The sequence below is a fragment of the Osmerus eperlanus genome, chromosome 16 (genome assembly GCF_963692335.1).
Source record: "Osmerus eperlanus chromosome 16, fOsmEpe2.1, whole genome shotgun sequence".
NCBI classification, from domain to species: domain Eukaryota; kingdom Metazoa; phylum Chordata; class Actinopteri; order Osmeriformes; family Osmeridae; genus Osmerus; species Osmerus eperlanus.
The window spans coordinates 7421617-7434757 of record NC_085033.1 but is presented as its reverse complement, the minus strand read 5'-3'; the positions used below and the strand labels follow the sequence as shown (position 1 = coordinate 7434757).

General features: G+C 47.5%; 1 protein-coding gene across 1 annotated transcript; it reads left to right on the top strand.

The window, feature by feature from the left end:
• Window positions 1-1186: 1186 nt before the first annotated feature.
• LOC134036995 (potassium voltage-gated channel subfamily H member 2-like) lies at window positions 1187-12876 on the top strand. The gene is made up of 11 exons (XM_062482247.1): window positions 1187-1372; window positions 5986-6408; window positions 6540-6936; window positions 7045-7244; window positions 7438-7690; window positions 8284-8477; window positions 8633-8738; window positions 8901-9185; window positions 9315-9528; window positions 9966-10311; window positions 11294-12876. The coding sequence occupies exons 1-11, from the start codon at window positions 1253-1255 to the stop codon at window positions 11639-11641; spliced, it is 2886 nt and encodes a 961-aa protein (XP_062338231.1). The 5' UTR covers window positions 1187-1252; the 3' UTR covers window positions 11642-12876.
• Window positions 12877-13141: the final 265 nt, after the last annotated feature.

The following is a 13141-nucleotide window of genomic DNA, read 5'->3' as shown; positions in this document are numbered from 1 at the left end:
CGGTAATAGGCAGGCTGTAGTTAATCACACACATTTACCCACACGTATGTACAGAAACTCCCACACAATCAAGCATACATACAGTGGAAAATGTGTCAAAACTTTTGACTGGTACTGTACATTTGCTTGATGTACAGGGATCAATGTGGTAAAACAAATAGGGCCCAGTCTGCAATTAATCCGGGAAATTCTGTATTGATGTGTTTGTGTGCTTACTCAATGCCCTGACGACTCACTGTCACCTTTGTGTATTGGCAAGCTGCTACCAGGTGCCTAATGGATACATGGTTGGAGGAAGAATTAGAGAAAGATAAAAAGAAAGGGGGAGATAGTTTATGAGAGCTTGTTGGTGTTTATGTGGGGATGGTTGAAAGTTGAAGTCCTGCAGCTGGCCCGGGGGAGAGGAGGGATGTGGAAGAGGAGATAAGGAAGAGGAGGAGGGGGAGGAGAAAAGAAGGAGGGCCAGACAGCCAGCTGCAATTACAGCTGATGCAGAGAGGAAAGCACTTCCACAGAGGCGAGAAAAAAAAAGGCAGAGAGGGGGAGCGAGAGACTGAGAGGGTGAAACCTCGCAGATGCGGACCAAAGCACAAGTGGAGAAACGAACGAGTGTGAGGCTGGCGGAGAGAAAGTCTGAGAAGAAAAACTGGAGTGAAAGAGAAAGCAATATTTGGAGAGTTCCCAGTGTGTCTGAACATGACATAACCAGGGTCATCGGGAACAAGGCGGAGTTAAGAGGAGAGTGGGGGAGGAGAAAGGAGGAGGAGAGAGGGGGGAGGAGGAAGAAGGTAAACTCCAGCCAGTAGGACAGACCATAAGGTACAATCTAGATCCTGCTGGATCTACACTGGACTGGCCGACAGGACCTCAACAGAACAAGAGGGAACTGGACCCCAGAAACATACATCTCCTTTTGACTCCTTCAGAAGAAGAGGCAGGAGGGTGGGCTTACCTGAACAGAACCTCCGGAAGACTCCAAGTTGCCCAGAGGGAAGCAGCTGGCTAGGGGGGGGGGGGGGGGGGGGGCAGTGGAGAAGTGTTGAGCTGGGGAAGCGTGGGAGTTTGAATGTATTTGTGTGTGAAGACTGAAGCTAAAGGGGGGATTCCTTTGCGAGGGGGATGGGGATGTGAGTCTGTGAAGGAGATGAGTGGATGATAACAGCAGCTGAACCATATGTGTATAGGTCTGATAGGGAGAGGAGAGTAGAGGGAGACAGAGAAGTAGAGAGAGGAGGGAGAGGAGTGTGCAGTCATGTCCGCGAGCGCCAGAGGTAGCGTGGTGTCCCAGGATGGGCCATCGTCCGGGGGAAACGAGCGCAGGAACACGCGTGTGCAGCGAGCCGTGCGCATCTCCAGCATCGTAGCTCAGGAGGTGAGTGGGATCTGGGAGACACACACACATGTACACTTTACCCCTGGTATAGGGTGATACACCGTTTTCTGAAAGATTTGGTTTGATACAAATGTGTAACACATGTTTGAATATGAAATCTGTGTGAAAGGAAGGTGTTTTAGAAGATCCGTGCACTCAAAGAGTGGGAGGTTTGAGTAAGGGTTCTGTAATGCAGGTTTACAGTGTGTTTCTGTGTGTGTGTCTCTGTGTGTGTGTGTGCGTGTGTTTCTGTGTAAATGGACGCGCTTAATAACAGCTACCACTCTTGTCAGCCCTGGAATTTATGTTCTGGATGGAAGCCACTTCAACCATCCATTGTGCATTCCAGTAATAAACCTAGTTTCATCAGGGAAGTCAGCTCCCACGCCATGGCTGGTGGGTAATTGAGTTCTTTCCAGAGGTCTACATGTGTAGGATTATAGATGGTAGGTGGACACTGGTGATATAAACAGAGATGACAATTTGCTGGACTCGTGCAGGTTACTGTTTAGTTTCATGTTCAGAAAACCATTAATCCATGAGAACATGGATTAATGGTCCAGCAGTTAATGCCTGCTGAAAACAACTGCAGACCAGGGAATGTTTCACCCAGATTGGGAGAAGAAACGCTGCTTGTTTAGGGCCCTGGACTCCTTACCTGACAGCCTAACATGTCACGTTGTCCACCCAACAACTCTTGCTAAGTCATGCAAAACCAAATATTGCAATTCATTATCTTTAAATAATCTAGATTAGCTGGGGTAGAACTCCACATTACCCCCACTGGCAAGGTGCCCCCTCTGCCAGCCGGATGACATGGCTGATGGCAGGAACACCAACGAGATGTGACTCATTACCAGCTGGAGATGCCGGCTTTCCCCTGGTGCTTCAATGCACAGCCTTGGGCTACGTAAAACTGAGGAACTAGTGCTTGACTAGCGGGGTGAGAACTGGAGTTTCTACCACAGAAGGACACAGGGGACAGAGCCGTGGGTGGGGATGATAGAGGAGGTTTGGGTGTGTCAGCTGGAGAAAATCAATCATGTACTGTACACACACAACTAGCATTGGCTGCATTGTTGAGGATTTACACAGGGCCCTCTACTGCCCTCTTTTGTACAATTAAATGTGTCACACCTGATACATGAGGCTCTTAGGCTTTTTAAGTTCCTTAAAAGGCATTTTTCCTCACCCATGTTGGAGGTCTTGTCTTCTCAGTGGATGGTCTTGATGAAGGTCTCCCTCGATTGATAGAGGGCTGAGGCATCCTCAAGTCTCCTGGAACAGAATGAATGTGGAATGCTGACGATCTGGGATGGATGGATCTGGCCTGGCAAGGAAACTCAACACCTCTGTCACTGGGCTGGGTGGGATTCATTATGTCTGGCCGTGACAGGAATCTGATTGGGTGCTCACAGTGGTGTTTTAAGCCAATCAATCACTGAGAGTGATGACAACTGGATGGAGATGATGATGGAGGAGTGCTGGATGACTGATCACACGTTTGGTACACATAGGTTAGTGTGGGTCCACTACACTCCCTCCTCCAGTTTCTGCCGGGTAAAGGCTGCCCTGGTGAAGAGGAGTTGGAGCTTTGATGATGATGATCCCATGGTTTGTTATTAGTGATCCTCCCAAATGACCGACTAAGCAGTCAAACCTTTGTGGGTTTGTCAATGTCTGTCTTCCCATAAGCCAAGAGGACAAAACTGAACCACTGTTCTGAGCTAGCGTGCTAATTAACTGCCATTAGTGAACAATAACTGAGACGCTTAGCTTCAAACACTACAACTGCACAAACACAACCACCACAACAATAATAAATAAACAACACAGAGTTGATGGGTCTATAGGTTACGTGAGCTTTCCAAACCAACGACAGAATAGATAAGTGGAAGAGATCAGTGGTTGTGGACAGTTCTGCTCCAGTGCCTCCAACTGAACCATTTCAGCCTACTATGCTATTTCTGGTTGAGTGGTTAGAGACAAGGTTTTCTGTTGTGTGTGTTTAAAAAATAAAATACAAATCTTAGTAATCATAGTAAAAACTTGCTCATATCGTTTTTTTGTTAGTACTCAAGTTTTAGGGGGGCAGTGCCTGTTTCCTTTGTGATCAGAATGGAGGTGTCTGTCTGTCTGTCTGTCTGTCTGTCTGTCTGTCTGTCTGTTGGTGTGATCAAAGTGGAGCTGTCTGTCGGTCTGTCCTATCTAACTCCAGCTGTGTGGCCTTAGAAGGTAGATTCCTCAGACAGATGTAATGAGCCCAGGGAAATATTGTTTCTGCTCCAATAAACAGCTAACTAAAACAATCTTCAATTGGCAGCTCCTCTCTCAATCTCTCTCTTTTTTACTCTCTCTTTTTCTCTCTCTTTTTCTCTCTCTTTTTCTCTCTCTTTTTCTCTCTCTTTTTCTCTCTCTTTTTCTCTCTCTTTTTCTCTCTCTCTCTCTCTCTCTCTCTCTCTCTCTCTCTCTCTCTCTCTCTCTCTCTCTCTCTCTCTCTCTCTCTCTCTCTCTCTCTCTCTCTCTCTCTCTCTCTCTCTCTCTCTCTCTGTCTCTCTCAATCTCTCTCACTACTCCACCTTGCAACCATGCTCTACTTCTTCTCTTCCCTCTTTCGACTAATCCCTCATTCCTCCCTGGAGAACCTGGAAAGTTGCAGTTTTTTGTTGTTTATACAAACTGTTTATATCTCCCCTTAAGGACATTCACAAACATATTTTAAAGAGATCAGCATCACAATTTCAACAGCAGAACATTCAAAATATTCCAGTGGGGTTTTTCAGTTCCCTGTCAGGCTCGGAAGATAATTCTGTCTTTTTCATAGCCTGTTCCGGATGTAGGTCTTCTCACGAGTCATTTCTCTTTCTGGTGGGCAATAAGCAGGAGCAATATTCAATTAGCCAAATCTAAGTCAATCAAGTGTGTATTTCTGCTTCTCTGAGTATAAACATTTGGCTTTTTATATGCAGTACAGGCCTTTGATCCAAATTCTAGAGTTTGTTATAATCTGCCTTGAGGGTAAGCCAGGTGGGGGGGGTTGCATTTTCGGGATATGTTTCTAGGTTGCTGTGTACAAGACAAAAGCAATCAAGTTGAAATGAGTCTAAATAGCATTTCAACTCAAGTCCTCATCCTGAGACGATGAGACCTGGCAGGTGTCTCTCCCTGACACATCAGTACCTGCCACTCAGTCACTGTTTGTTGTGTGGGTGCAAGATTTTGCAGAACAGTGTCGTGCAGCATTGGAACATTCTGGACCTGCTAATGACATCGCAACAGAAGACAGGAACCAGGCTGGCTGTTGCTGGCTTTGTGATTTAAGGTGCTTCTGCAGAAGAGGCATGACAAATCCATTGTGGAAACTTAGCTGGAGGTTTTCAACGTACAAGATGGTTGCATATGATAATGACGGTTTACGTAATATGAAATAGTATGTTTTCCATTTTGGCAGTCTTGTTTTCTTATCTGTGTGCTTCACCAATTACTAGTCAGAAACAAGCCTGTACACACAGACTTTGGTTTCTCCCTGTGTGAAGTTTCTGTAATCAACCGTACACACAAGGGTGCTTAGGAGTGTGTGCGCAACCGCAATCGTGCAAGCACGTGTGGGTGTGCATGCTTGAAAAATGGTGTGTGTAGGCAGGGGGTGGGGTTTGTGAATATGTGTGTGTGAGAGAGATGTGGCTTCCAGCTTACCTCCCACGCAGATGGGATATTAGTCTTGATAAAACACATCCCCACAGCAGCTCTGCACTGGACCTTAACCAATATGAAAGACTCGGCCATCATCCTCTCTCCTTCTATAGCTCTGTCTGTTTCATTTGCCTTTCACTCTTTGTGTTTGTCTCATCCTATCCTCTATTGTCTCTCTCTTCTCCAGAGATAATTATCTGTTCTCCTGACAACTCTGTCTCCATTTCTCTCCATTTTCATTTGTGACTATCATTTTCTTTATCTCTTTCGCGCCATTGTGTTTCTTTTTTCCAGAAGAAGATTTTTTATCCTCTCTCATTTACCAATATAAGTTCTACTTGTGAGCTACTAGTGATTAATTAGTTTGTGTGAAGCCAACTGTTACACTTTGTGTCTGGTCTTACCATGCAGTGGTCATTTGCATGTCTGCAGGAAACTTGGGGTTGGAAGTTTAGATGGAAATGTACATTGTAAATTATAAACTAAAGCTTGACAGTGAATCATACAGTTGGTGACTCTGTTATAATTACTATGCAAATTTTGTGAGTGTTTTTTAGGGCGAGAAACTATATTCTCTCATTCTGTTTTTATAAATAGAAAGAAGTCGAGAAAAAAGGACGCAAGACATGCCACATATTATGTGTAAAAGTGTTCTCTTCTGTTCTCTTCTGGTCTCTTCCTCTCCTCACCTCTCCTCACCTCTCCTCACCTCTCCTCTCCTCTCCTCACCTCTCCTCTCCTCTCCTCTCCTCACCTCTCCTCACCTCTCCTCTCCTCACCTCTCCTCACCTCTCCTCTCCTCACCTCACCTCACCTCACCTCTCCTCACCTCACCTCTCCTCACCTCTCCTCACCTCTCCTCTCCTCTCCTCTCCTCTCCTCACCTCTCCTCACCTCTCCTTACCTCTCCTGTCCTCCAGGTTTTGTCTCTGGGTGCAGACGTGCTCCCAGAGTACAAGCTCCAGACCCCTCGCATCCACAAGTGGACCATCCTCCACTACAGCCCCTTCAAGGCGGTGTGGGACTGGCTCATCCTGCTGCTGGTCATCTACACCGCCATCTTCACGCCCTACTCGGCCGCCTTCCTCCTCAGCGACCAGGAGGAGGCGGCCATGCAGAGCTGTGGCTACTCCTGCAGCCCGCTCAACGTGGTCGACCTGATCGTGGACATCATGTTCATTGTGGACATCGTCATCAACTTCAGGACGACCTACGTGAACTCCAACGACGAGGTGGTGAGCCAGTCGTCGCGCATCGCTGTCCACTACTTCAAGGGATGGTTCCTCATCGACATGGTGGCTGCCATCCCCTTTGACCTGCTCATCTATCGTTCCGGAGAAGAGGTGGGAGGAGGAGGAGGAGAGGAGGAACGGAGGGGGGAGGGGGGATAAGCCAGTGATAGAGCAACAGCTTAACTCGATGCATTTTCCCATTAATAACTGTTCCTGACGACTGTCCCCATGTCCCCCTCCAGACCACCACTCTCATTGGCCTGCTGAAGACCGCTCGACTGCTCCGGTTGGTCCGCGTGGCCAGGAAGCTCGACCGTTACTCGGAGTACGGCGCCGCCGTCCTCTTCCTGCTCATGTGCACCTTTGCTCTCATCGCTCATTGGCTGGCCTGCATTTGGTACGCCATCGGCAACGTGGAGCGGTCGGGCGCGGCCCGGATCGGTTGGCTGGATTCGCTAGGAGATCAGCTGGGCAGGCCGTACAACGAGTCCATCCCAGGCTCTGGACCCACCATCAGGGACAAGTACGTCACGGCCCTCTACTTCACCTTCAGCAGTTTGACCAGCGTGGGCTTCGGAAACATCTCCCCCAACACCAACTCGGAGAAGATCTTCTCCATCTGCGTCATGCTCATCGGCTGTAAGTCGCACACACACCTCGTTCCCACGGTTCCACGCTCGTACGTACACACACACACGTCGACGCCACGTGCCGTTTCTAAGCTCCCCCCCTCCCCCCCCCCCCCAGCCCTCATGTATGCCAGCATCTTTGGCAACGTGTCGGCCATCATCCAGCGCCTGTACTCGGGCACGGCGCGCTACCACACCCAGATGCTGCGGGTGCGAGAGTTCATCCGCTTCCACCAGATCCCCAACCCACTCAGGCAGCGGCTGGAGGAGTACTTCCAGCACGCGTGGTCCTACACCAACGGCATCGACATGAACGCAGTGAGTGTGGGGGGATGTGGGTTGGAGCCAGGCTCCTCTGATGAGACGGCCCATACTGAGGCTGGTCTGGGTAGTGAGAACGTGTTTGATCACCGCTGGTCAATACTGGTTGGTTTGAAACACCCACCTGATACACACAAACATACACGCACACACCCACTAGAAGTTGACTCTCCTCCCTCCCTCTCCCCAGGTTCTGAAGGGCTTCCCGGAGTGTCTGCAAGCGGACATCTGCCTCCACCTCAACAGGACTCTGCTGCAAAACTGCAAGGCCTTCAAGGGCTCCACCAAGGGCTGCCTGAGAGCCCTCGCCATGCGCTTCAAGACCACCCACGCTCCGCCCGGAGACACGCTGGTCCACGCCGGCGACGTCATCTCAGCCCTCTACTTCATCTCCCGAGGCTCCATCGAGATCCTCAGAGGAGACGTGGTGGTCGCCATCTTGGGTAGGGCTGAACACACGTCATGTCCTATCAAAAAAAAAGAAATTTTATGATGAAAGAAGCATGCACCTTTACACATATGTACTGGTAAAGAGGAAACACGGATGACATGTTGCACATGTATTTAAGACACATTTATGTTTATGTTGCTGTGTATAACTACTTTTACATCTCGGAGAAACATCCACTCATCTTATGGTGTGGTCTCATTGCATTTGGCTTCTTGCATCATGAATTTTTCACAACATTCATCATGTTTCCTCTATTCATAACTTTGTCATGTGGTTGTTACTAATGTGATCCCACTGGTAAAGCAGCACAACAGCCCTCTCTAGTGTACATTTTGTGTCACGACATTTGGCATTTTAGAAGAAGAGCATCTTCTGTGGATCTGCAGACCACACTCATCAGTCTCCTGTCTCACCTCTCCTGTCCTTAACTGTCCCTCTCCAGATGTTTCACTATTTTAGCATTTATCATTTGAATATGATTGGATCCCCTTTGTTATTTAACGTTTATTTCACCAGGTAACGTTGACAAAGAAGTCGCTACCCTAACACCTCTACCCTAACACCTCCTCTATTGCCCCCCTGCAGGTAAGAATGACATATTTGGAGAGCCCATTAACCTGTACGGCCGTCCTGGGAAGTCGAGCTCAGACGTGAGGGCCTTGACCTACTGTGACCTCCACACCATTCAGCGTGAGGACATGCTGGAGGTGCTGGACATGTACCCCGAGTTCTCAGACTACTTCTGGGGAAACCTGGAGATCACCTTCAACCTGCGAGACGTGAGTGGAGGAGGATCTTTTGGGTGTCCTCTGACAGACATGCACAGATGCAGCCAGTTGGACATGAATGTATATACACACAGACACACACAAGCACACATCTGCAGTCAGCCTGTACAGGGTATTACCTCCCCCTACTTTTTACCCTTGTTTAGAACAACTTGTTTGCCGAATCCATGGGCAGCGAGGACTCGGACCAGGGGGGCTTAACTGGACGCCTCCACAGACACAAACTCTCCCTCCAACTGAAATCTGAAAGAGGTATGACATTTGATATCAATTCGTGAAGTAAAATTATTTCATTTATTCCATTCATGAATTCTACGAGGAAGACACTTTTACAAGCATACGGATGAAGATTTAGTGTTTCGTCAATGTAACGTGGAATGCTATGAGTGACTCGTGTGCTGTGGGCTGCACTAGTTGACCTGGAGCCAGGCGAGAGCAATCAATCCCAGAGAGCAGACCACAAAGCCGGTGGGAGAATCAGCAAAAACCAAGGCAACATGCACAACATAGAGTCTGAGGGGCGGGGGAACTCCACAGACAGTCCCTCCCACTCCAGTGGGGATGAAGAGGAGGGGTCAGTGTTCACTGATCCCACCCAGCCCTCCTCACTGGCGGCTCTCCCTCACAGCCACACCACCATGCTTCACCTCAGCAGCCACGCGGAGGCAGACCAGGCCACCACCTGTAACTCCCTCTCAGGTACAGGCGCAAGCACAGTGAGACACCTGGAGGGGTGCTGCTCACATGATCGTATTATACTTACTCTGACAACTGTACGTAACAGCTCTGTCTATGTCTCTCTGTCTCCCCCTCCCTTGTCCCTTCTAGAAGCTTTCTCGGGGGTCTCCAACATCTTCAGCTTCTGGGGGGAGAACCGGGAGCGTAAGCAGTATCAGCAAGTCCCCAGCCACAGCAGCTTGCCCTCACCCTTTCCTCGCCCTCCTCACCCCCCACCCACACCCCCGCCCCTGCCCACCATCAGCCGACGCCAGCGCACTGAGCTGGAGAACAGGCTGGACCTGCTACAGAGACAGCTGCACAGGTGGAATGACGTTTGGTTAACATCCCAGTTGATGTTTGGTTAATATTAATTTGCAATGAATGTTTAGCCTTTTTCTTTGGTGGGGTATGACTAGGATCAGTCACTGGCCTGCTCTTGACAGAACATTCTTGGTTGACTATTGATTAACTACAGTCCTGCATTTAGAGTCGAAAATCCCCACAGCTACTGAATGTGTGAGGGACCTATAGTTCATTCTTGACAGTTTTTTATTATCATGTCAAAAGTTTTAGTATAGAATAATTCAATAATGAATTATGTTTCAAGTTCCAGGAAAAGTCACCATAACTCCAAGATCCTAGTTACAATAGGTCTGAAACGGGCAGTGTGAGGGGCAGGACATCAGTATAGACGGATTGAAGTTCTACCAATGACCAAATCCTGACTCAGCCAGTGTCTGTCATTGCTTACTTCTTTAGGCTGGAATCCCGGATGTCCACAGACATGGGGGCCATCATGCAGCTTCTGCAGAGACAAATGATACAGGTGCCCCCATCCTACAGCACGGTGACCTTACCCCCCCACCAGTCCCCCCCTGCCTCTGTCCCCCACTCTCCCACTCAGGCATCTCCTGCCGTCCCCACTCCCAGCCACAGTACTGAGGCCTCACTCCTCCCAGAGTCCCCCCCTGCCCCTCTGAACCTGTCCCCCATGCTCACCCCCACCCAGTACTCCCCGATCCCCAAATCCGGCCCCTGGTCGACAGAGAAGCAGGCGCAGCCTGTCGCCCTTCCGGAAGCAGACGCTCTCGTCTCTCTCACACAGGTAAGCTACGCACATTACAACACAGGTAGTCATAGATGGCTTTAGCTCGCCATACAAACACTGTGTGGTGATTTGTTGGCAAAAAGATGGATTTGAACCCTGTCTGACACAAAACCACAGTGTATAGGACAAGCTCACAAAGTGGTAGACTTTAGTTTGGAGACTTTAGTCTTTAGTATGGGGGATTAATTAAGCCTTGTCAATCTGGGTTCAAACCCAAAACCAAAGCTCAGTGACTGACATAGTAGTAGACTCTGTGGCTAACCAAACAAAGGACCTATTAACAGTCATGTGTCTGGATACAAATAACCATATCTGTACTGTACATTCACATGTCATTATATGAGAACTGACTGTAGAGAATATACTGATATTTAGGTCAGAGTGCCAGTCAGACAGCAGAATCCGCCCTCATACGCAGTTTTAGCTTTAGCTCTGTGTAAAACCATGGTTTAAGAAGAGACAAGGTTTGCATTAGTGTTTTTTGACAATCCGCTAAGCTGTATTCCTGCTGGGGTTTGGAGGGTGGGGGGTCCGGGGAACTGGGTCATCAACTGGTTAGGGAGTTAACTCTGGACTGTATCCATAGAAACCAGCATCTGGGCAGTGGGATATCCATAGAAACTACTACGTTCTAATGGAGTTACGCTGAACTGCTCATGCTCTGAACAAAGGTCCTTGTCCCTGTGTGAGAACCTGTTAACCCCCCCTTTTGATTCCACGTACAATCATGTCATCAAACAAGGTTCCCAACTTAAAATATTTAATTTAAAAAAAGGTTCTAATAGGAGTATAAATGGGTTGATCAGAAGGGTTGATCAGAAGGTTTCTCTACAGTGAAGGACTGGAGTACTACAGTATAGAAACCTGGATAGCATGTTTGCCTTGCCGATCCCAGTCTGGTAGATATGTTTAGATGTGTTCTTCTGCTAGCAGCCTGAGAGGCAGCTTGGTAATGATACTGGTGTGTCCTGTTCCCCAGGCCCAGGTCAAGCCAGAGCAGTCCAGGTCCTCTGAGTCTCTACACAACGCAGTTGAGCTACACCTCTTCCAGCCAACCCCTGTCCTGGACAGCCCAACTCAGAACTGCCCCCGTACCACCCACGGCCAACCAGAGTACAATCCCCTGGGTTCGGACAACAAATTTCAGGATGGATCCTTCTCTTTGACCAATGATGGGAACTCATTAGAGGTGCTCCTCTGGACAGGGTCGGGACTAGTCCAATCAGAGCCCTCGGAGAGCCAGCGGCGTCTCTCTCTGCCAGGGGACCCTGTTACCCGGGAGACCCCTGGAGCAACCCCACGGTTCAGATCTGACCCTGGGATTTAACTGGTCAACCTTCTGGACATTTATCAGTCTGACTTCTCACCAGTACTGGTGGGACCAGAAGCACAGACAATGATGACCAATAACATTTGACACAACATCCCATAAGGGTTAGTCTGTATCAGTATATGTACAACTTTGTGTATGTATGTGTATGTAGTGGACAACTATATGCAGTATTGTAAAGGAAAAAATATTGTTATTGTTTACTTGTAACTCCTGTCATTGTGTCACTGTTGTTGTTGGGTCAACTGGAATGTTAGCCGGTCTAACATGGCATGCATTGTACTATCACTGTTGTTACAGAGAGAAAACCTCTAGTACTTCAGAGTAGCACTGTGTGCTCATCCACTATAATAATAATATTCAAACTGAATAAGAAGATTGAAGTCGAATAAGAAGATAAAATGTAATCATTACAGATTTAAATGACCTATCATACTGATGAACTGTACCAAACAATGTGCACTGTCTTTAACGTTGGTGTGGTACACACACACTTTACTCTCTTCCTCTCCTCCTTTGGCCTCTTCAACTTTAATGTTGAGTGAGACAAAAGGCGGGAGAGTCGCAGAATGATGACATAATCTTGCAGACCAGAAGAGGATCGGACAGATGATATCATCTCTCTGAGGAGGATCACAACCTCACAGCCTCATCCTTCATACAAGACTCACTTCCTCTCCTCCCCTTTCTGCCTTTCTTCTCTCTCACACACATTCTTTCACTTTGCTGAAGAAAAAATGTTTTGGATAAGCACATCAAGGTGGCATACCACTGTAGAGATGACTATAATGTCTTATAGTTTTAGTGGATATATTGTATTCCAACTCTGAGAGAATGAGAATAACAATGTTTACAAATAGTACGAAATAACCTGTACTGTATGTATAAGCACCGTTTTTTGAATAAGATACTGTCTATCTCCATTGTGAAATTGTATTTGTGTGCTGTATATGTCAAATGACATGAAACATATCATGATTTATTGTCTGCCAGAGTAGAACCAACCCTTCAGTTTATGTAACATGCATTTATGTTGGGTTCCCAGCCTATATTACAGTAAATAAAATGTAAAGACTACCATGGGGAGAGTGATACTTATAATGTAGATAATTTTGTTATAGATTTTGAACATATGCTGGTATCATGTTGCATTGAGATGTGTATAAATACAGAATAGATAAGAGACTTGTTTATCTACATTCGATAATGTACAGTGGATGAATAAAGGTAAGGATAATGTCTACATGAGTTCTTTCATAATGTGACTTTGATCCATGTTGTGAAGAGTACTCTACGAGAGGCTTAAAGACACTGCTGAATTTTGATTGCTCCTTAGTTCACTGGTGAGGAAAGAACTGAGCAGTGGCATCAGAGCTAATACAATAAAATGGACTATAAACTTCTGAGCCATGTGTAGTAGATGTACAGTAGGATAGATTGGACTAAGCTTCAGCGCCCTGCGGACACGGACAGAGAAGGGACCAGCAGCACTCAGTT